Source organism: Boleophthalmus pectinirostris, unplaced genomic scaffold (genome assembly GCF_026225935.1).
Source record: "Boleophthalmus pectinirostris isolate CB_2022bp ecotype Guang Dong unplaced genomic scaffold, ASM2622593v1 HiC_scaffold_13, whole genome shotgun sequence".
In the NCBI taxonomy this organism is placed as follows: Eukaryota; Metazoa; Chordata; class Actinopteri; order Gobiiformes; family Gobiidae; genus Boleophthalmus; species Boleophthalmus pectinirostris.
In genome coordinates, this window is record NW_026571036.1 from 6,723,623 (window position 1) to 6,748,725 (window position 25,103).

At 40.5% G+C, this 25,103-nt stretch overlaps 1 protein-coding gene across 1 annotated transcript in view; it reads right to left on the reverse strand.

The window, feature by feature from the left end:
• fndc1 (fibronectin type III domain containing 1) overlaps positions 1 to 25,103 on the reverse strand; it is a 181,549-nt gene that overhangs the window by 80,368 nt on the left and 76,078 nt on the right. Inside the window, exon 15 of the mRNA XM_055149766.1 lies at positions 19,285 to 19,317. Within this exon, the coding sequence (XP_055005741.1) occupies positions 19,285 to 19,317 (33 nt within the window). The remainder of the gene's footprint in view (positions 1 to 19,284; positions 19,318 to 25,103) is intronic.

Here is a 25,103-nt window from a genome sequence, read left to right on the forward strand (position 1 = left end):
AGAACATCCAGAACGCTGCAGCTCGGGTCCTGACTCGAACTAGGAAGTACGAGCACATAAGTCCTGTGCTCAGGTCTCTGCACTGGCTCCTGTGCCTCAGAGAATAGACTTTAAAGCAGCTCTGCTTGTACAAGTGTCTCCATGGCCGAGCACCAAAGTCCATCTGTGACATGTTAGTGTCATATGAACATCTCACACTCTGAGGACCTCAGGGACCGGCCTCCTGCTGGTGCCCAGAGTCACGACTAAACAAGGGGAGTCAGAGTTTCAGGTTCATGCAGCTAAAACCTGGAACAGTCTGAACATGTGAGACAGACTCTTCTGTGACGCTGTTTAAATCCAGACTCAAAACATTTCTGTTTAACTGTGCAAATAACTGAAAGGTTTTCATTCCGCACTCTTCTCTCCAATTTATGTCTCTCTTTTTTAATTTTAATCTTCATGATTATTTATGTTTTGATTTGTTTTTATTATGATTTTAATGTATTTCTTATTCTGTAAAGCACTTTGAATTACTTTGTGTACGAATTGTGCTGTACAAATAAACTTGCCTTGCCTTGCCTTACATTTGAACGCATTTATCTGTACTTTCTACTACACTACATTTTTTAACTGGACTGAAAAGCAAAAAGTACTTTTCATATGACTTTAGGGGTTGTTTTTCTCATGTTTACAGTAACATCCTGAGTTTAAGCTTCGGCTTTCAGGAAACAAAAATAAATGTACTTAATTCTTGAGAAAATTCAGAAATGTATTCGTATTGACATAAAAATCGGTATCGTTTTGAATTAGTATTTAACATTTTAGCAACACTTCATCAAAATCTGTGTGAAATACTTTTTCTTTTAAATTTCTTTTTAAAATCTATTAAATTACTGTATATGTTCTGTTCTAAATTACATTCTTCATATGACAATTTAACTTTGGATTTGAGTCACTTTTTGCCTCTGTATCTGTACTTTTAATAAATCTGAGTACTTCATTCACCACTGGATAAATGCAATGTACAGTCCAAAATATGAAATAAAACTTTGAGCTACAAAAGCAAACAAAAGCAACTGTTACATATTATACTTTTTATGACAGGACGTAAATACTTATTCAACCCCACCCCTTTTACTGTCATCCCAGATTTCTTAAAGGCATAAAAAAACAAAATTAGTTCATTTTAAACCAGGGTAACATCCTGAGTTTAAGCTTCAGCTTTCAGGAAACAAAAATAAATGTACACAATTCATCAGAAAATTCACTGTATTAACACAAAAATCTGTATTGTTTTGAATAAATATCACTACATTTAACAGTTTAACAAATTAATGACACTTGATCAAAATCTGTGTGAAATACTTTTACTTAGTGATATTCATTAACTGCCATATTTTTTATGTTAAATCATTGTAATATGATGTATGATTATGTTAATGAACTGAAGAAAATAAACAAACTTTTTCTTCAAAATTAGGTACTTTTCATTAGACAATTTTACTTTGATTTGAGTAACTTTTTGCCTCTGTATCTGTACTTTTACTTAAATAACAAATCTGAGTACTTCATCCATCATTGAATAAATGCAATGTGTAGTACAAAATATGAAATAAAACTGAGCTACAAGCAAAACAAAAGCAACTGTTACGCATTATACATTTTATGGGAGGACGTAAATACTGATCCAACTCCACCCCTTTTACTGCCATCCCAGTTTCCTTAAAAACATGAAACGCCAAACTAGTTTACTTTAAAGCAGGGGTCACCAAACTAAGGCCAGCGGGCTGATTCTGGCCCTACATGCCCTTTTGACCGACCCCCAAGCACCTCTGCCCCCGACCAATTGAACTGGTCCTATGAGGCGATCCTCAAAAGTTGTCATGGTCTATTTTTTTTTTTAATGACTTTTTAGCAAATAATAACACATCTGCATCTTGTATTTTGTTCATTTTTTCAATTGAAAAATTATATTTTGAATGAAGTATGAAGTACGAGCACATAAGTCCTGTGCTCAGGTCTCTGCACTGGCTCCTGTGCCTCAGAGAATAAACTTTAAAGCAGCTCTGCTTGTACAAGTGTCTCCATGGCCGAGCACCAAAGTCCATCTGTGACATGTTAGTGTCATATGAACATCTCACACTCTGAGGAGCTCAGGGACCAACTCCTGCTGGTGCCCAGAGTCACGACTAAACAAGGGGAGTCAGAGTTTCAGGTTCATGCAGCTAAAACCTGGAACAGTCTGAACATGTGAGACAGACTCTTCTGTGACGCTGTTTAAATCCAGGCTCAAAACATTTCTGTTTAACTGTGCATATAACTGAAAGGTTTTCATTCCGCACTCTTCTTTTGATTTGTTTTTATTATGATTTTAATGTATTTCTTATTCTGTAAAGCACTTTGAATTACTTTGTGTATGAATTGTGCTATACAAATAAACTTGCCTTGCCTTGCCTTGAAGTATTTATGTGTGTGTCGTCCAGGTAGAATCCATGGCAAAGGAGAAATTCAGTTTGTCGACTGGACAAAAGTTTATTTTGGTCGAATACATTGAGCTTATTTAAAACTTATTCAACCAAATAAACTTTTGTCCATTTGACAAACTGAATTTCTCTTTTGCCATGAAGTATTTATATTTATATTTAATTAATTATATGACGTATTTACATTTGCCGCCGAATTTTCATCACCTGACAAACTCCAGATCAAACAGTGACAGTCGATGTAAGGACAAAAGGCAAAATGGCGAAGTTAAAGTACGAAACGTTGCCAGAGAACGACGAGTTTTCAAAGAACAGTGGACGACCCATTATTTTTTTGTTCAGTGTTGGACCGTGCAGTTAGTTTGATACGTAATAAAAGTGTGGAGGTTTTCAAAGAACATAATCTGCGTCGTCAGGAGCGATAACGCGGCCACCAGAGAAAAAAAGTTTGGTGACTCCTGATTTAAACGCTCGTGTTTGTTTCTCCAACAATAACACGCTTTATAATTAGACACAGAGAACACATAGCCGACTTATTTTTGCTCAAATACGTGGGAAAAAAATCACGTACAAGCTGTTTAAAACCTGTTTGCGTCGGACAGCGCTGACCCCACGTAGCCCAGAAAGAAAAAGGAGCTGGGAGCGGGAGCTGGGAGCGGATAATCTAAACAATTTGGACTGGGCCACACCGTGAGTTTACAACGCATCTGAAACTCAGCTGGGCCAAAATTCTTGCTGATAGATCGGAAATTGTTTAGAAAAGTAACGTCGAGCGATTAATCTCGTGCAAAAGTCGCTCTGATCTGCGGCCGAACGCTGCCACATTGGAACTAATTGCAGGCAGCTGTATGTTTTCACTTTTTTTAGCCCAGACACCAAAATTAGGTAATGTTTTGCTCGTTGGGTTTTCCACATGAGGGGCACGGGGGGTGTACTTTTTCACAACAAAATGTAATTAAGCTCCAAGGTCGAGGGCGCTCTGAGCAGATCGGGGAGAAGAGGAGAATTGAGTTAGCCGTTTCTTCCCTTCACGGCTGGCCTCTGCATCAGTGGACCTTAATGACATCACCGTCATTAGAACCAGACCACTTCCAAGGCCGGTGGAAAAAACGAGGAAAGAACGGCGCTCGCTGCGGGAACGACCACGTGAACGAAAGCACGCGGAGTCCCAGCGCGAGCAACAGGTCCGAAACGTCTGATCTGGAAGTGTTTGATAGAGAGAGAGAGATAATAAATAATAATAATAAATGATTTGTATAAGAATCACTCCTGAAGAAACGGTTTATGAAGAATGATCGATGATTTGTGGACACACTGATCCACGGGCTCAGGGTTCCCTAGATTCCAAGTCCTAGTCCAAGATTAGTCCTGGTTTGGTCCTGGTTTAGACCTGGTTTAGTCCTGGTTCAGTCCTGGTTTAGACCTGGTTTCTGGTTCTGGTTCCTGGTTAGACCTGGTTTTAGACCTGGTTTAGTCCTGGTTTAGTCCTGGTTTAGTCCTGGTTTAGTCCTGGTTTAGTCCTGGTTTAGTCCTGGTTTAGTCCTGGTTTAGTCCTGGTTCAGTCCTGGTTTAGTTCTTGTTTAGTCCTGGTTCAGTTCTGGTTTAGTCCTGGTTTAGACCTGGTTTAGACTTGGTTTAGTCCTGGTTTAGTTCTTGTTTAGTCCTGGTTTAGTCCTGGTTTAGACCTGGTTTTAGTCCTGGTTTAGTCCTGGTTTAGTCCTGGTTTAGTCCTGGTTTAGTCCTGGTTTAGTCCTGGTTTAGACCTGGTTTAGACCTGGTTTAGTCCTGGTTTTAGTCCTGGTTTAGTCCTGGATTTAGTCCTGGTTTAGTCCTGGTTTAGTCCTGGTTTAGTCCTGGTTTAGTCCTGGTTTAGACCTGGTTTAGTCCTGTTTAGTCCTGGTTTAGTCCTGGTTTAGTCTTGGTTTAGACCTGGTTTAGTCCTGGTTCAGTCCTGGTTTAGTCTGGTTTAGACCTGGTTTAGACCTGGTCTGGTTTAGTCCTGGTTTAGTCCTGGTTTAGACCTGGTTTAGTCCTGGTTTAGTCCTGGTTTAGTCCTGGTTTAGTCCTGGTTTACCTGGTTTAGTCCTGGTTTAGTCCTGGTTTAGTCCTGGTTTAGTCCTGGTTTAGACCTGGTTTAGTCCTGGTTTAGACCTGGTTTAGTCTTGGTTTAGACCTGGTTTTAGTCCTGGTTCAGACTGGTTTAGTCCTGGTTTAGTCCTGGTTTAGTCCTGGTTTAGACCTGGTTTAGTCCTGGTTTAGTTTACCTGGTCTGGTTTAGTCCTGGTTTAGTCCTGGTTTACTGGTTTAGTCCTGGTTCAGATCCTGGTTTAGTCCTGGTTTAGTCCTGGTTTAGTTTAGTCCTGGTTTAGTCCTGGTTTAGTCCTGGTTTAGTCCTGGTTTAGTTTAGTCCTGGTTTAGTCCTGGTTTAGTCCTGGTTTAGTCCTGGTTTAGACCTGGTTTACCTGGTTTAGTCCTGGTTTAGTCCCCTGGTTTAGTCCTGGTTTAGTCCTGGTTCATCTTCACTCACTGATATTTGTTATTTGACGATCAGCAACTGTTATTTTGTTGAGATTAATTTAAACTGCTGCAACAGTCGTTTCATGTTTTACATTTTAAACACAATAATATTGTAATAAATAAATCCCACATTACAGTTTTAAAGTCACTTGCCCAACAGTGTGTTTGAGTCTCTCTGTGTTATTAGTCTGTCCACATCTCCACAGCTGAAAACACTTTGTTCCACCTCACAGTGTCATGTCCTGTTGCCTTTCAAGGTTAACATCTCCTTTTTACCTTTTGTTCAAAACAGACTGACAATTCCAGGGCTCAAATGATCAAAATGATTCTAGTGAACGTGTCTTGGAGAATGGAGTCTTAAAACACAGTGGAGCAAAACTCAGCTTAAATATGCGGATTTTTATGTCTTAAACATGTGTGAATGAAATGAAACATGACTCCAGGTTTGTTTGTGATCAGGAAACATTATAAAATAGATCAGAAAATAGGCGAGTTTCAGCTGACGTCATTGTTATTAAAAGCCCGCGTTGCTGCTGGGAAATATTTTGGTCGGAGGCAAGAAACACGGTAGCGTCAAACACAGTGCGTAACCTCGCGTATTTATCCCCGATAATGGTAAATTCCTGCTGCATTATCGGATGCACAAATAGAAGCACGACAGAAGAAGGAAAATGTCTTTTTCATATTCTGAGTGAAAAGATCCACTAACGGTGAATTAAACGACTTTCAAACATCCGCAGAGCAAACGTAGAAGATCCTAACAAACCGTGGACTCCAACAAGTTCAACAACACATCGAGACTCTTGGAGGTTTTCATCTTTTCTGCTGTGAATGGCCCAGGAGTTTCCACCAAGTCATTGTGGATATCACCAAAGTGAATATTTAGCAAGGCAAGTACACAAAGTAATTCAAAGTGCTTTACAGAATAAGAAATACATTAAAATCATCATAAAAACAAATCAAAACACAAATAATCATAAAGATTAAAATTAAAAAAGAGAGACATAAATTGGAGAGAAGAGTGCGGAATGAAAACCTTTCAGTTATTTGCACAGTTAAACAGAAATGTTTTGAGTCTGGATTTAAACAGCGTCACAGAAGAGTCTGTCTCACATGTTCAGACTGTTCCAGGTTTTAGCTGCATGAACCTGAAACTCTGACTCCCCTTGTTTAGTCGTGACTCTGGGCACCAGCAGGAGGCCGGTCCCTGAGCTCCTCAGAGTGTGAGATGGTTCATATGACACTAACATGTCACAGATGGACTTTGGTGCTCGGCCATGGAGACACTTGTACAAGCAGAGCTGCTTTAAAGTCTATTCTCTGAGGCACAGGAGCCAGTGCAGAGACCTGAGCACAGGACTTATGTGCTCGTACTTCCTAGTTCGAGTCAGGACCCGAGCTGCAGCGTTCTGGATGTTCTGGATGTTCTGGATGTTCTGGATGTTCTGGATGTTCTGCAGCGTCTCACAGCTCGTTTGGAGAGACCAGTGAGCAGAACATTACAGTATCTAACCTACTGGAGACAAACGCATGGATAAGTAGTTGTCCAGGTAGTTGGCGATTCCGACCAGAAATTTGGTTTGGTCCAGGCTTTGTCGGGGTTGAAAAGGGTGATTTGTCGTCCATCGATGCTTATGACCAATTTCTGGTCAAATGGTCTTGGGTCCTCTGCCGTTAAAGTGGATAAATAACCGGGATCAATACCCTTTACGTACTTTCTCGCTCCGTCCGTCATGTTGAATTAGTGTTTATTGCCGCCGACCAAAATCATTCCCAGCATGCAACGCTCGCTTTTGTCAACAATGAAACTCACCTATAGTAATATTGGATCTTTAATTAAGGGGTTAGTGTTGGGAGTTAGGGGATGAAGCCTGTTATTAAAAAATATATATATTACAATCACAAATGGAGTTCCAGAGCCTTAACCTGCAGATAGACACATACAACTTTTTCTCATTCTCAGTTTATGGTCAGGCCTCATGTGAAAGCTCAGAACCTCCTGAATTCCCTCCCTGAGCTGCACAGGCTGCACTAGCACTGACTCATGAGTGTCTGCAGGTGCTGGGGTTTAGGTGGTGACCGTTCAGATCAGAGAGAAACCAACTGGATTTCAGCTTTGGAACTGGCAACGCAAATGAGAGACTCGTGTGAGGCTCCTTCTGCTTTCTGATTGAAAAATCATCTTGAGAACCAAAACACCAAATTATAAATCTGACATCATGTCCAGTGTTTTTGCGATGAAGAATAAATCAGAATTGCAGCTGTTCTCAGGAAAAGCTGTATTTGATTTGCGCGCGTTTACCTACATCAGCGCCTACATCAGAATCATTCTTAAAAACTGTTCACCATGAATTAAGTCTTTGTTCATTTTTCATTAAGGCTGATTAAGGTGTAGTTATTAAATAGTGGGTAACACTTTATATTAAAGGTTGTATGGAGGATTTTTTTTTTTTTTCAAATTGTCAATGAAAGTTTAAAATACCATTACAGAGACGCAGCAGCCTTGTAATTATGATGACCAAATAAAAAAAAACGAAAATCTATCAACTGTGGACGTAGAGGCCAGATAAACATCAGCCAATAGAAAACAAGGCTACCTCATTTTCTATTGGCTGTTGGGTTGTCAATCAAACTCCCTACGTTTCTAGTGTAACTGACTCGTCGGCGCGCTGGGATTACGTGGTTTATGCAGCGGTTCTTAGAGGCTTTTTCAAACTGTCGCTTCCTCGCAGTTCGCACAAAGTTTGTTGCGACGGCGGACGAGAATCCACGACCAGTTCGCCGCAAAAGAAAGTCCATTTTTGAGGTCGCTGAAAGAAGAAGAGAAGGGGAAAATGAGAGAAGCTAACCTGAGGTGATTCTTGGAGATCTCTTCCAGCGATGGCGCGACTGAAGCAGACAAAGGGTCTAAAAACTGACGCGTCGGTCGCTAAATTATTTCTAGACGGGTCACTTCAACAGTAATTCTGAAGATGCGCTGGATGTAAACAAGCGTGATTTCTAGAGTAAAGAGGCGGGAGGAGATGTTTCTACTGAGGAGCTGTGGAGGAGGAAGGTGGTGTCACGCGGGCACAATATTTGAAAAAGGACGTTGGCTGTATTTCACTTCCCTTAAAAAATCCTCTATACAACCTTTAACTACACCTTATTTAGCCTTAATAAAGCATGAACAAAGGCTTAATTAATAATGATTCACGCTTAGTAACTACTTAATTACTACCTTATTTAGCACTCGCACTTCATTTGCCTGTGCTGTAAGTTCGGTTCGGTTCGGTCGCTTTATTCGTACCTGTAGGTAAATTTGCTTTGCAGATTTAAGAGGCAGGTTCCACATTTCACATTTCATTCATCCACAAAACACACATAAAATCACAATTACAAAATAAAGTGTTACAGTGCTCCAGGGCAGAATGGTTTGTTCCATAAACAACCAATTAAATTCATCCATCACGCTTGGCTAAAATCACATTAAATATTAAATATGTTAAAAACACACAACCTTAGATAAATAGACAATTTATTCATAAGTACGATAGAAGCTCCTTTTAAAACGATTTGTTCTAGATCTTGGGACTAAAAACCTCTGACCAGAGGGAAGCAGCTGAAACTCTGAGTTTAGTGGATGTTGCACGTCTCTTAAAATACTCTGGGACGTTGTCTGTAAGAGTCTCGAGTACCGAGAGTCCAGCGGCTCTGAGGATGAACAATCACCTCACTCACACATTTAAAGGTTGTATAGAGGATTTTCCAAGGAACGAGAAATCCAGCGACTGTTTGTCCTTTTTCAAATGTTGCGCATGCGTGAAACCACCCCCCCTCCCCTACAGCTCCTACGTAGAAACGCCTCCTCCCGCCTCCTCCTTACGCCAGAAACAGGTTTGTTTACAGCCGGTGCTGCACATGACTTGTAAACAACTAACTACAGTGTTGGTTAGGCAAGACGGAGAAGTGAGGAGCGGGGGGAGCGGGTGTGCGGACATTTCGTTCGCGGACGAGAAGTGAGGAGCAGGGAGAAGAGCGGAGCGGGAGCGGGGACAGGAGCAGGAAAGGGGTGCAGAGAAGGTTGCGCGGAGATTCCGTGCGAATGAACTAGCTACAACACGCAGCAGCAAGCGGACTCTTTCTTTGCCTTGAAAATTACGTTTTCAGACATAGGATATCGCTTTCGTGTCCTGAAAAACGTTTGACTAGCTCTTGGAAATAAAGTACGTTTTCATAATAAGCAGAAGTTTCCTGTCCAGGAGTAATTTGTGGACCAATGCGTCAGTCTTTAGACCCTGCGTCTGCTTCAGTCGCGCCATCGCTGGAATGAATCTACAAGAATCACCTTAGTTTGGCTTCGCTGCTTTTCCCCTTGTCTTCTTCTTTCAGCGACCTCAAAAACGGACTTTCTTTTGCGGCGAACTGCTCCTGGATTCTTGTCGCCATTGCAACAAACTTTGTGCGAACTGCGAGGAAGATATAGGTCAAAAAAAGCCGCTAAGAACTGTTGCGTTGGTGGAGTAAACAGCGTCTGTGCGTCTGTGGACTGCGTGACAGGCGTACGTAAACCACGTACCGGCGGCGCGCAGAAACGTAAGGAGTTTGATTGACAGCCTGTCAGCTCACAGATAACGAGGCAGTGTCGTTATCTATTGGCAAATGTTTAGCCCCACCACGTCCAGAGTTGATGAATTTTTATTCTCTTTTTTTTGGTCATCATAATTACAAGGCTACTGCACCTCTATAATCTATCATTGACAACTTGAAACAAAAAAAACAAAAAATTAAATCCTCCATACAACCTTTAACCAACTGATTCAGGGAGTTCTTGTTTTTAGCAGAAATGCTCCCAAATCACGAGACCAATGAAAAGTAAATAGTTACTCATAATTATTTCATACTTAATTACTCATGGACTAACCATTTGAGCATTTATTAATCATTAATAAGCTATGAGAGAATGATTTACTAATAATGCACTGCCATGATAATTCAGGCAGCTGTTATCTGTTAGTCAAGTCTTTTTCAGAGCTTTTCTAAAGTGAAGACAAATTATGCTTTATTAAACATTTAGAAAACGTGAATCATTATTAATTAAGTCTTTGTTCATGCTTTATTAAGGCTAAATAAGGTGTAGTTATTATAAAGTGTTACCTTTGTCTTTTGAGTTATTTCTATGAGAGGGGCAATTTATATCCAATATCTGTGTGTATATTTTTACGTAGAATTGTAATTGTGCCTGTTCACTGATGGTGTCTGATATTTACAGACCAATATTAAAAACTAAAATATGTTTGTAGTTTGTAGTATTTTCCCCACATAAGGTTGACTTGGTGATGCATTGCTTTTTTACAACACAGAGACGTTGAGATTTATGTTGTTCATTAAACAGAAATTATATGACAAATCTTTTTAATACTAGATTTGGATGAGATCATTGGATTTATTGAAGGTTAACAGCGCGGCAGTGGGCAGAGCCACGAGTGAGCGGTTTGTGTGTCCTGAAAAGCACCGTATCAAACGAGGAAATTATTATTTTTTATTAACATGGATTTTCGATTGAATATTCTTGATACTTGCAGTTGCCCCGTCTGAGAAAAGGACTTGAGCGCATTTGTTGAAGGGTCCATCAGAGGTGGGGGCTTGCAAGTCATGCCTTGGACTCGAGTCTCTATTTTTAGGACTTGAGACTTGACTTGATAAAATGGACTAAAACTTGGGACTCAACTTGGACTTGAAGGTCAATGACTTGGGACTTGATCCAGACTTGAGAAGACTTGAGAAGCACTTTTAAATCTGAATTTTTTCTATTCTGACCGTAATGATTCACTCTAAATCCTTGTCAAGACATTTAAAAAAGGAAAAAATATAGAGCATGTAAGTTTCTACAACTCTTACATACTTTATGAATACTCATATATAAATTTACTATGATTTTTTAAGTACAGTTTGGTTTAAAAGTCAAATAAATTGCAAAAATCTAAGCTATATTTGGTACTTTTTGGTTTAAAGACTTGAAATGACTTGAAGCTCAAAGCAGACGACTTGGACTTGACCTGGACTTATGGGCCAGTGACTCGAGATTCGACTTNTTCCAAGGAACGAGAAATCCAGCGACTGTTTGTCCTTTTTCAAATGTTGCGCATGCGTGAAACCACCCCCCCTCCCCTACAGCTCCTACGTAGAAACGCCTCCTCCTCCCGCCTCCTCTTACGCCAGAAACAGGTTTGTTTACAGCCGGTGCTGCACATGACTTGTAAACAACTAACTACAGTGTTGGTTAGGCAAGACGGAGAAGTGAGGAGCGGGGGGAGCGGGTGCGCGGACATTTCGTTCGCGGACGAGAAGTGAGGAGGAGCAGGAAGAAGAGCGGATCGGGCAGCAGGGGACAGGAGCAGGAAAGGGGTGCAGAGAAGGTTGCATGGAGATTCCGTGCGAATGAACTAGCTACAACACGCAGCAGCAAGCGGACTCTTTCTTTGCCTTGAAAATTACGTTTTCAGACATAGGATATCGCTTTCGTGTCCTGAAAAAACGTTTGACTAGCTCTTGGAAATAAAGTACGTTTTCATAATAAGCAGAAGTTTTCTGTCCAGGAGTCTTTAATTTGTGGACCATTGCCATTCTTTCGCAACAAACTTTGTGCGAACTGCGAGGAAGATATAGGTCAAAAAAAGCCGCTAAGAACTGTTGCGTTGGTGGAGTAAACAGCGTCTGTGGACTGCGTGACAGGCGTATGTAAACCACGTAACGGCGGCGCGCAGAAACGTAAGGAGATTGATTGACAGCCTGTCAGCTCACAGATAACGAGGCAGTGTCGTTATCTATTGGCAAATGTTTAGCCCCACCACGTCCAGAGTTGATGAATTTTTATTCTCTTTTTTTTGGTCATCATAATTACAAGGCTACTGCACCTCTATAATCTATCATTGACAATTTGAAACAAAAAAAACAAAAAAAAAATCCTCCATACAACCTTTAACCAACTGATTCAGGGAGTTCTTGTTTTTAGCAGAAATGCTCCCAAACCACGAGAACAATGAAAAGTAAATAGTTACTCATAATTATTTCATACTTAATTACTCATGGACTAACCATTTGAGCATTTATTAATCATTAATAAGCTATGAGAGAATGATTTACTAATAATGCACTGCCATGATAATTCAGGCAGCTGTTATCTGTTAGTTAAGTCTTTTTCAGAGCTTTTCTAAAGTGAAGACAAATTATGCTTTATTAAACATTTAGAAAACGTGAATCATTATTAATTAAGTCTTTGTTCATGCTTTATTAAGGCTAAAGTAAGGTGTAGTTATTTATTATGAGTTAAAGGGGTTACCGTAAAAAGTGTGTCTGATATTTAAATATTAAAAACTAAAATATGTTTGTAGTTTGTAGTATTTTCCCCACATAAGGTTGACTTGGTGATGCATTGCTTTTTTACAACACAGAGACGCTGAGATTTATGTTGTTCATTAAACAGAAATTATATGACAAATCTTTTTAATACTAGATTTGGATGAGATCATTGGATTTATTGAAGGTTAACAGCGCGGCAGTGGGCAGAGCCACGAGTGAGCGGTTTGTGTGTCCTGAAAAGCACCGTATCAAACGAGGAAATTATTATTTTTTATTAACATGGATTTTCTATTGAATATTTCTTGATACTTGCAGTTGCCCGTCTGAGAAAAGGACATGAGCGCATTTGTTGAAGGGTCCATCAGAGGTGGGGGCTTGCAAGTCATGCCTTGGACTCGAGTCTCTATTTTTAGGACTTGAGACTTGACTTGATAAAATGGACTAAAACTTGGGACTCAACTTGGACTTGAAGGACTTGGGACTTGATCCAGACTTGAGAAGCACTTTTAAATCTGAATTTTTTCTATTCTGACCGTAATGATTCACTCTAAATCCTTGTCAAGACATTTAAAAAAGGAAAAAAATATAGAGCATGTAAGTTTCTACAACTCTTACATACTTTATGAATACTCATATATAAATTATATTATGATTTTTTAAGTACAGTTTGGTTTAAAAGTCAAATAAATTGCAAAAATCTAAGCTATATTTGGTACTTTTTGGTTTAAAGACTTGAAATGACTTGAAGCTCAAAGCAGACGACTTGGACTTGACCTGGACTTATGGGCCAGTGACTCGAGATTCGACTTGGACTTGCCTGTATTAGACTTGGGACTTGACTTGGACTTGAGGTCAGAGACTTGAGACTTGCAAAACGACGACTTGGTCCCACCTCTGACCTGGTTTGTTTCATTCACACATGTTTAATACACAAATCCTGCATATTCAGAGTTCTTCTCTCAAACAGAAAACACTCTGTACCACCTTGTGATGTCACGTAGTGATACAGGATACAGTTTTAGTCCTGGTTTTAGTAGTGCTTTAGTCCTGTTTTAGTCCTGGTTTAGTTGTGGTTTAGACCTGGTTTAGACCTGGTTTAGACCTGGCTTTAAACCTGGTTTAGTCCTTGTTCAGTCCTGGTTTAGTCCTGGTTTAGACCTAGTTTAGACCTGGTTTAGACCTGGTTTAGACCTGGTTTAGACCTGGTTTAGACCTGGTTTAGACCTGGTTTAGACCTGCGTTTAGACCTGGTTTAGACCTGGTTTAGACCTGGTTTAGACCTAGTTTTGGTTTAGACCTGGTTTAACCTGGTTTAGACCTTGGTTTTAGACCTGGTTTAGACTGGTTTAGACTGGTTTAGACCTGGTTTAGACCTGGTTTAGACCTGGTTTAGACCTGGTTTAGACCTGGTTTAGACCTGGTTTAGACCTGGTTTAGACCTAGTTTAGACCTGGTTTAGACTTGGTTTAGACCTGGTTTAGACCTGGTTTAGACCTGGTTTAGACCTGGTTTAGACCTGGTTTAGACCTGGTTTAGACCTGGTTTAGACCTAGTTTAGACCTGGTTAGACTTGGTTTAGACCTAGTTTAGACCTGGTTTAGACTTGGTTTAGACCTGGTTTAAACCTGGTTTAGACTTGGTTTAGACCTGGTTTAGACCTAGTTTAGACCTGGTTTAGACCTGGTTTTAGACCTGGTTTAGACCTGGGTTTAGACCTGGTTTAGACCTGGTTTAGACCTGGTTTAGACTTGGTTTAGACCTAGTTTAGACCTGGTTTAGACTTGGTTTAGACCTAGACCTGGTTTAGACCTGGTTTAGACCTGGTTTTAGACCTGGTTTAGACCTGGTTTAGACCTGGGTTTAGACCTGGTTTAGACCTGGTTTAGACCTGGTTTTAGACCTGGTTTTAGACCTGGTTTTAGACCTGGTTTTAGACCTGGTTTAGACCTGGTTTTAGACCTGGTTTTAGACCTGGTTTTAGACCTAGTTTAGTCCTGGTTTAGTCCTGGTATAGACCTGGTTTTAGACCTGGTTTTGACCTGGTTTTAGACCTGGTTTAGTGTCCGGTAGTGAGTGGAATTACCAAGAAAAAAAAGGGATATAGCCCCAAATGTGAAAACAGGAAAATACCGCCGTGTAATCCATTTATTTCAACAAAGTAACTGTAATCAAATACAGTTACTCATAATTTGTACTCTGATTACGTAACTCCGGTACATGTAATCTGTTACTCCCCAACACTGGATACTAAACATGTGTGAATGAAACAAAACACAACTCCAGGTCTGTTTTTGACGAGATAACAGGATTATAACACGACTTAAATTCATAAGAATCGATTTTTTAATATAGGACCATTTAAACTCAAACACACATCGCATCTTTTAACATCTTTTCTAATTCGTAACATTTGGAGGACTACACACTGACTCAGCCGGAATACCTTTTATTCATTTATGTCTTCAAAGACAAAAACACAGTTAAAAAGGGGCAAAAAACAAGTGTAAAATAAAAATAACGAGCCAGCAGCATTCTCTTCGGGTTAGTAATGTTGTCCGCATGCACGAGGACGTCCAAGACTTTGGTATAAAACGCGATCAAAACCAGCCTGTCCTGAAATCTCTCCAAAGCTCCAGCTATGAACCAGCACCAAATCAAACAACGGGGAGATGTACGGAGATTGGGATGAACGGGGGCTAAAGGAGGGAAGGAAAAAGAGGGGGAAAGAGAGAAGAAGAAGAACAACGTGGACAGACAGTAAACACATGTAGAATCGAGACCCTGTAAACAAAGAGCGTAGAGGAGAGGGAAGTGTTGGGAAGGTGACTTTTAAAATGTAATCCCCTACAGATTACAGATTACATACCCCAAAATGTAGTTTGTAACGTAATCCATTAAATTACTTAAAGTGAGTAACGTAATCTGAATACTTTGGATTACTTGATTTGTTGTAGAGAAGAAAAGACGAGGAAATCTTCACATTGTTTGCTAAAAGAAAATGAAAAGGCCGAGTCTTTAAACATATTAGTATTTAAACATATAGGAGGAGGAGACACGGTCATGGTTTAGTCCTGTTAAATCCTGTTTTAGACTTGGTTTAGACCTAGTTCAGTCCTGATAAATCCTGGTTTAGACCTGCTTTAGTCCTAATTTAGTCCTGCTTTAGACCTGGTCTAGTCCTGGTTTAGTCCTGGTTTAGTCCTGGTTTAGTAAGTAAGTAAGTCCCCATTTCTATAGCGCTTTTCACAGACATTTTTGTCACAAACACTTTACAGATCATTACATTCAGCAGATATTATTCATTCACTCTATACCTGGTGATGGTAAGATACTGTTGTAGCCACAGCTGCCCTGGGGCAGACTGACAGAGGCGCGGCTGCCATGCCAATCGACGCTAACGATCCCTCTGACCATCACCAACACTCACACACACACACACACACACACACACCACTTTCATACTAGGCAATGAGGGTGAAGTGTGTAACCACTAGCACCAGTGCCTGGACAGGTTCATTGATTGATTGTATTTAATTGACCTTGACTATCAACTGTTCTTGGAGACCTGGAGCATGTTTTGGGTTGATGGGGGAAACTGGAGCATCCGGAGGAAACGCATCCAGACACAGAACTCCACACAGAAAGGCCCGGGGATCAAACCCAGAACCTTCTTGCTGTGAGGCCTGAGTGCTAGCCACTCAGCCACCGTGCTGCCACGGTGTCCTGGTTTAGTTCTGGTTTTATTGTTTAGTCTTGGTTAGTCCCACTGGTTTGTCTGGTTTTAGTCCTGGTTTTAGTCCTGGTTTAGTCCTTGTTTAGTCCTGTCCTGTTTATCCTGGTTTGTCCTGGTTTAGTCCTTTTAGTCTGGTTAGTCCTGTTTAGTCCTTGTCTAGTCCTGGTTTAACTGGTTTAGTCCTGGTTTAGTCCTGGTTTAGTCCTGGTTTTTTAGTCCTGGTTTAGTCCTGGTTTTTAGTCCTGGTTTTAGTCCTTTTAGTCCTGTTTTAGTTTAGTCCTGGTTTAGTCCTGGTTTTAGTCCTGGTTTAATCCTGGTTTAGTCCTGGTTTAGTCTGGTTTTAGTCCTTGTTTAGTCCTGGTTTTAGTCCTTGTTAGTCCTGGTTTTAGTTTATCCTTAGTCCTGGTTTAGTCCTGGTTTAGTCCTGGTTTAGTCCTGGTTTTAGTCCTGTTAGTCCTTTAGTCCTGGTTTAGTCCTGTTAGTCCTGGTTTAATCCTGGTTTTAGTCCTTGTCTAGTCCTGGTTTATTCCTGGTTTAGTCCTGTTTTAGTCCTGGTTTAGTCCTGTTTTAGTCCTGGTTTAATCCTGGTTTAGTCCTGGTTTTAGTCCTGGTTTAGTCCTGGTTTTAGTCCTTTTAGTCCTTTAGTCCTGGTTTAGTCCTGGTTTAGTCCTGGTTTAGTCCTGGTTTAGTCCTGGTTTAGTCCGGTTTAGGCCTGTTTAGTCCTGGTTTTAGTCCTTGTCTAGTCCTGTTTAGTCCTGGTTTAGTCCTGGTTAAGATCTAGTTTACACCTGGTTCAGTGTCCGGCAATAAGTGGAATTACCAAGAAAAAAAAAAAAGCATTTAGCCCCAAATGTAAAAACAGTAAAATCCCTCTGTGTAATCCATTTATTTCAACAAAGTAACTGTAATCCAATTACCACTCACTGAAACAGTAACTGTAACTGAATACAGTTACTCATAATTTGTACTCTGATTACATAACTCCGGTACATGTAATCTGACTTGTGATCCTGTAAAATCAACTTTCCAGAACTTTAAACCATGTTGTTATTGTTTCCTTTCTCATGTGTCCAGTCAAAGTTATATTTAGAGAGATTCATGTAAGCAGGGTTCAAATAGACCCGGAAAAGACCACAAAAACACTCAAACATGCATGGATGTCGTGTCAAACATCTTCAAGCGTATTTTTTGATGAAGGACCAGCTCCAGAAAGTCGATTTTGTACATTATTCCCGCTTTAACACTTGAAATATTTGATTTATATTTATATTTTTTCTTATTTTTTTACACCTTGTTTCATTTCTAATTCAGTCCAGATTTAAACTCAAACCGTCAATATTATATTATCTTCTGCGTTTTGTTTTGTTTCATTTTTGTACTGTGGTCCAAAAGCAAGAAAAAATGATCTGACGAAGGCTTTTTTGACGAAATGTTATTTAAAAATACATTTTTAAAAAAGCTTTGGGACATCATCTTCTGTGGAGTAAGACTTGGCTTGTGTATTTGAAAATTAAAATTTACGATTATGCTTTAGTCAGTACAAATAGTTGTAGTTCAGTCCTGGTTCAGTCCTGGTTTAGTCCTGGTTCAGTCCTGGTTCAGTCCTGGTTTAGTCTTGTTTCAGTCCTGGTTCAGTCCTGGTTTAGTCCTGGTTTAGTCCTGGTTCAGTCTTGTTTCAGTCCTGGTTCAGTCCTGGTTCAGTCCTGGTTCAGTCCTGGTTTAGTCCTGGTTCAGTCTGGTTCAGTCCTGGTTCAGTCCAGGTTCAGTCCTGGTTTAGTCCTGGTTCAGTCCAGGTTCAGTCCTGGTTTAGTCTTGTTTCAGTCCTGGTTCAGTCCTGGTTTAGTCCTGGTTTAGTCCTGGTTCAGTCCTGGTTCAGTCCTGGTTTAGTCTTGTTCAGTCCTGGTTCAGTCCTGGTTCAGTCCTGGTTTAGTCCTGGTTCAGTCTTGTTTCAGTCCTGGTTCAGTCCTGGTTCAGTCCTGGTTCAGTCCTGGTTTAGTCCTGGTTCAGTCTGGTTCAGTCCTGGTTCAGTCCTGGTTCAGTCCTGGTTTAGTCCTGGTTCAGTCCAGGTTCAGTCCTGGTTCAGTCCTGGTTTAGTCCTGGTTCAGTCCTGGTTTAGTCCTGGTTCAGTCCTGGTTCAGTCCTGGTTTAGTCTTGTTTCAGTCCTGGTTCAGTCCTGGTTCAGTCCTGGTTCAGTTCTGGTTTCAGTCTGTTCAGTCCTGGTTCAGTCCTGGTTCAGTCCAGGTTCAGTCCTGGTTTCAGTCTGGTTTAGTCTTCTTTCAGTCTTGGTTCAGTCCTGGTTCAGTCCTGGTTTCAGTCCTGGTTCAGTCCTTGTTTCAGTCCTGGTTCAGTCCTGGTTTCAGTCCTGGTTCAGTCCTGGTTTAGTCCTGGTTCAGTCCTGGTTCAAGTCCTGGTTAGTCCTGGTTCAGTCCTGGTTCAGTCCTGGTTCAGTCCTGGTTCAGTCCTGGTTTAGTCCTGGTTCAGTCCTGGTTCAGTCCTGGTTCAGTCCTGTCAGTCCTGGTTTAGTCCTGGTTCAGTCCTGGTTCAGTCCTGGTTCAGTCCTGGTTCAGTCCTGGTTTCAGTCCTGGTTTAGTCCTGTTCAGTGGTTCAGTCCTGGTTCAGTCCTGGTTTAGTCCTGGTTCAGTCCTGGTTCAGTCCTGGTTCAGTCCTGGTTCAGTCCTGGTTCAGTCCTGGTTTAGTCCTGGTTCAGTCCTGGTTCAGTCCTGGCTCAGTCTGTATGCGATCACGTACTTTTGACATTCGAGTCGCGTCTGTGAATCATAATCGTAAATTTTCATTTGGTGATTTGTAATTCTTGACGTCGTATCTTTTCAATTCATATTCTGACGGATAAAACACACACAACACATTTTACGTACGACTGGATTCAATCGAGAGTTTACGAATATTTATTTTATTCTCAACTACAGACAAACATGCACAAAAATATTTCCGAAAGCTTTCATACTTCATAATCGGCCATTTTTTCACTTTTATTTTGTTTCATTCACACATATTTAACGTACAAATCCTGCATATTTAGACTGAGTTCTTCTCTTGAACAGAAAACAAATAAAGGTGCTCCACTGTGTTTTTAAACTCCATACACTTTCACTACAATCATTTGGATCATTTATGCCCTGGAAATGCTAATCTCGACTCAACAAAAGGTAAAAGATAAGTGAAAATGACCACTACATGAAAAATAATAATAATAATCTTGATAAATACCTTTCTCGAAGTCTTCCATCCCTGAAGATTCCTCTGCAAGAGAAAAACACAAAACATAAATTATTTACGTTAGAAGAAGCAACTCGAAATATGAATGAACAATTTTGAAAACATGTGAACGTTACATAAAACTAAATAGTTGAAGTGCCTTTGATAAATCAGACTATTAATTTCACAAAAACACACAAGATTTTACTAAAAATATTTTTAAAAATTTCACAATTTGGACATTTTTTTTAAGTCCTGTCTGGAAATCATGACATCAAGCTATGGAATTATATCTATTATCAACTGTACAAAGAAATTATTATTTGACGAATAAAATTTAAGAAAACACCTTTATTTTGTTGAAACATGTTTAAAATTTGTCATACTCACTTTCTTTAAATAACGAATTGACGCTGAAATATGATATAAGAGGCAAACAATGACTGAATCTGTGTATCATTTGTTCGTTTGTTTTTCAATATAAAATCAAAAATAAGAAAATGAAAAAACAACTGTTTTCTTCATTATTTGTCTCCAAAACCAAATGAAAAAAAACAGATAACGATTTGTTTTTTCAGTTTTCGATTTTGTGTTTAAATGAAGAATGGAAAAAAATGGATAAAGGCCATTTCCTGTTTACGTGACTTAAACTGCGATGTCGGACTGAACCAGGACTGAATCAGGACTAAACCAGGACTAAACCAGGACTGAACCAGGACTAAACTCTTTTCAGTCCTTTTCAGGTCCCAGACTCAATCCTGGTCATAGTCCCAGTCTAGGCCCGGCCTCAGTCCCGGTCCTGTTCCCGATCTCAGTCCTGGTCTCAGTTCTGGTCTGGTCCCGGTCTCAGTCCCGGTCTCAGTCCCGGTCTCAGATCCCGATCGGGTCCTGGTCTCAGTCCCGGTCTGGTCCCGGTCTCAGTCAGGGTCTGGTCCTGGTTTGATCCCGGCCTCAATCCCGGTCTCAGTCCCCGTCTCAGTCCCGGTCTGGTCCCGGTCTCAGTCCTGGTTTCAGTTCTGGTCTGGTCCAGGTCTCAATCGCGGTCTGGTTCTGGTCTGGTCCTGGCCTCAGTCCTGGTCCTGTTTCCAGTCTCAGTCCTGGTCTCAGTCCTGGTCTGGTCCCAGTCTCAATCACGGTCTGGTTCTGGTTTGATCAAAACCTCAATCCTGGTCTCAGTCCCGGTCTCAGATCCCGATCGGGTCCTGGTCTCAGTCCCGGTCTGGTCCCGGTCTCAGTCACGGTCTGGTCCTGGTTTGATCCCGGCCTCAATTCCGGTCTCAGTCCCGGTCTCAGTCCCGGTCTCAGTCCCAGTCTGGTCCCGGTCTGGTCCCTGTCTCAGTCCTGGTTTCAGTTCTGGTCTGGTCCTGGCCTCAGTCCTGGTCTGGTCCTGGTGTCAGTCCTGGTCCTGTTTCCAGTCTCAGTCCTGGTCTCAGTCCTGGTCTGGTCCCAGTCTCAATCACGGTCTGGTTCTGGTTTGATCCCAACTTCAATCCTGGTCTCAGTCCCGGTCTCAGTCCTGGTTTCAGTTCTGGTCTGGTCCCGGTCCAGTCCTGGTCCCGGTCTGGTCCTGGACTCAGTCCTGGTCCGGTCCCGGTCTAAGTCCGGGTCTCAATCCCGGTCTGGTTCTGGTTCAGTCCGGCATCTCAGTTTACGTCGAGAAACCATTATTTTTCCATAATTTATTTAAACAAAAAATCAAAAACTGAAAAAAAAAAAAAAAAAGAATTGTTTTCCATTTTTTCATTTTGGTTTTGGAGACAAATAATGAAGAAAATTGTTGTTTTTTTCGTTTTCTTATTTTTGGTTTTACATTGAAAAACAAATGCTATACAGATTTCACTTTTCAATAACATTTTCAATATCCAAAAAACATTGTATTAATAATATTTCATTCATTATTCTGATTTATTTTAACGTTAAAACCTGGACCCACATTTCAAATTTTCTGCTCTATTTTATTAAAAACCAAATCGTTGCGTAAGAAACCCGCAAGTTCTGTTCCTACGAGAGAAACACAGTGTCGGGATCTAATTTAACTCCGGTTTAGAATAACAATTGTCCGGGGATAATTGTACAAGACTTCCACGTACTTTTAACATTCAGAAGTTTTAAAACGTCTGGGACATTTCAGCGGAAGACAAAAGGATTTGGCTTTTAGGAGTCGACTTTCACTTCAAACACGCTCTGCATAGTTTTGACTCAGAATAAACCAGAATGACTGACTTGTGCATCTGAGCGTCTGCAGTCTGTTTAAAGGCTGCGGGATTTTTTTACTGCCCTTTTGCACGGGATTAGTTTTAGGGATGATTGTAAAATTTAAACCGGTTCTGCGCTCTGCCTACCTCAAAAAAAGCCACTAAAAAAAAAAACAAACAACCTATAAACAAACCTATAATTAGACTAAAGACCACACGCTTATTTTTTTATGTAGATGGCTTCAGTTTGTGGCTTGTTTTAATATTTTTTTATGCCTCAAAATCACAAAATTTGTCTTTCTAAGGACTAAAGTGTCTCTACTCAAGTATGAATTGTTTTTGTGGACTTTTTGTTGAAGTTTTTTTTTACTTTTTAACATGTTGTCAGTATCATCTAAATCCAAATCCACTTTATTTCTATAGCACATTTTATAAACAAACACTGGACTAAACCAGGACTAAACAGGACTGAAACAGGACTGAAACAGGACTAAACCAGAACTGAACCAGGTTTAAACCAGAACTAAACCAAAGCTGAACCAGGACTGAACCGAGGACTAAACTAAGACTAAACTAAGACTAAACTAGGTCTAAACTAGGTCTAAACCAGGACTAAATCAGGACTAAACCAGAGCTGAACCAGGACCGAACCAGGACTGAACCAAAACTGAACCAAAGCTGAACCCAGACTGAACCAGGACTAAACTAGGACTAAACCAGGACTAAACTAGGTCTAAACCAGGACTGAACTGAGGACTAAACCAGGACTGAACCATGGACTAAACCAGGTCTAAACCAGAGCTCAACCCGAACTGAACCAGAACTGAACCAAAACTGAACCAAAGCTGAACCAGACTGAACCAGGACTAAAACCAGGACTAAACCAGGACTAAACCAGGTCTAAACCAGAACTAAACAGGTCTAAACAGAGCTGAACCAGGACTGAACCAGGACTGAACCAGGACTAAACCAGAAACTAAACCAGGACTAAACCAGGACTAAACCAGGAACTAAACCAGGAACTAAACCAGGACTGAACCAGACTAAACTAGGTCTAATCCAGGACTAAACTAGGACTAAACCAGGTCTAAACCAGTAATGAACAAGGTCTAAACCAGGACTGAACCAGGACTAAACCAGGACTAAACCAGAACTAAACTAGGTCTAATCCAGGACTAAACTAGGACTAAACCAGGTCTAAACCAGTAACTGAACCAGGTCTAACTAAACCAGGACTGAACTAAACCAGGACTAAAACCAGGTCTAAACCAGAGCTGAAACCAGGACTGAACCAGGACTAAACCAGGACTAAACCAGGTCTAAACCAGACTAATGAAACCAGGTCTAAACTAAACCAGGACTAAACCAGGTCTAAACCAGACTAAACTGAACCAGGTCTAAACCAGGACTAAACCAGGTCTAAACCAGGACTGAACCAAGGACTAAACCAAAACTGAACCAGGACCTGAACCAGGTCTAAACAAGGACTAAACCAGGTTTAAACCAGACCTAAATTAGGACCAAACCAGGACTAATCTTGGACTGGAACTTGGAATCTCGGAGCGTGTATCTGGCGTTTCGCCGCTGCTGGTGTCGCTGTGATTTTAGCGAATTTGTACGAAGAAAAACCCACCACTTCAATCCAGGTTAAAAAAGCTTTGTGACTGACATTTGTACCGAGTAAAACATCACATTTATTCCCCAAAAAGCCACACATTACAGTAATCGGTTAGTTTTATAACACTACAAACAAAGCAGCTTCTAAAGTGCCGCACAGAGATCGTAAAATGAAGACAACAAAAAGATAAACTGCCAAAATTTGTCCTAAAACAATAAAACTCAAATAAAATAAAATAAATAAAAGACACAAAGGACCACACAACTCACGCGGTAAAAGTGGGTTTTAAGACGAGACTTAAAACTCTCCACTGTGGGTTCTGTTTGGATTTGGACTTATCTTTAAAGGTGCACTGTGTAACTTTTCCGTCAAATGCTTTTCTCCATGAACATGTTATTGTAGAGCGACCAGACGTCCCCATTTACCCGGGACAGTCCCAGTTTTGAGCCCTGTGTCCCCTGTCCCAGCAGATTTATCCAAAACCACTGATTTGTCCCAGTTTCATACAAGAAACGCCCAATTTTTGCCCAATTTTATCACTGCCAACAGTAAAAAAAGGCGTATATTGTCATTTGTTTACGTGAAATACAGAAAAGCTGCTTAAAAACGACCAAAACACAAAGAAAATGTGACTGTACTGACTCGCGTTAGTGCTGAGTGCAGAAAAATTCTCGTTAATTACGCGCTCGTTTTACAATTTTATTATTTCCAACCACCACAAACCGAGGATGTCTCAGTTTTTTATTTTGAAAATCTGGTCACCTTATGTTATTACATCGTCTGGAACGGTTTTAAATGTCTTAATCTTCATAGAGACCAAACCAGACCAAGTTACAAGTCAGATCTGTGAAGAGAATGTCTGTTTTTGAGCGATAAAACCACCTCTGATCTAATAAATGCAGAGCTGTTTAATGTCATACTGTGGAATAATCTGGGCAGAGGAATGACGTATTCATGGAAACAAGCAAATGACAGACTCTCCACCAGAAAAGTTACAGAATGCGCCTTTAACTATTTATTAAATTTTAGCACGATTCAGCAAAAAACCCATAGACACAATTAGACAGATGTGGCCACTGCTCAGCCCGGGACAGGAAGACTCAGTTTATTTATTTCGGTCACAGGTATATTTTGACATTAATTCATAAACAGTCATATTTAACATATACAGACCGAAAAGGTGCAGGCTGAAGCTTAAGCTTATTATGCCCTTTACCCTTTATTCCTTTGTCAGAGCTTCATCTTGACACCAGTTCATCTTCAAAAATACAGCAGGAAGAAACAAGCTAATCAGTAACAGAACAACAAAGTTCTACAGCACAAACTAAGTCTCATATTTCATGTTTCTGTCCAGAGTTAAACATTTAAACTTCTTTATGAAGTGAAAGAAAGTGGTGCACAATTTGAGGTTTTCTGTACAGTTGTTCCAGAGCTCCACCCCTTTAACAGATTTACAAAATTTCATAATGTTTGTTCTGATTTTCTTTTTAATAAACACGGTCGTGCCTCTGAGCTCATATCGGCTCTTTCGGATTTTGAACATGTTCTGTAACGATTTCGACAGGAGATTGTTGTTTACTTTGAACATGATTTTAAGAGTGTAAAGGTAAAGACTAAATCATAAAATTTCAGCGTTTGAAGGTTTATAAATAATGCATTGGTTGGTTCGTTATAAGTTGATAATGTGATTGCTCTTATTGCCTTTTTTTGTAGGGTAAAGATTGGCTTTGTATTCGTCTTATATGTATTGCCCCAAATCTTATATGTATTTACACCCATCAGCTGAACCTCCAGGATCACGGGGGACCCCTCGTTTGTCCCTCTGGCCTCTGGGGAGCAGCAAAGCCAGAACATCTCGGCTGAAGTCCAGATTTTTTCCTGAGGCTGTCAGACTTTTGAACGGTACAAACTGACTTCCCACTTAGGCTGCCTCTCTATGGCAACGTTCACACTGCAGCCTGAAGTGACCCAAATCTGATTTTTTGGCGCCTATGTGACCTGTATCTGATCTTTTAATG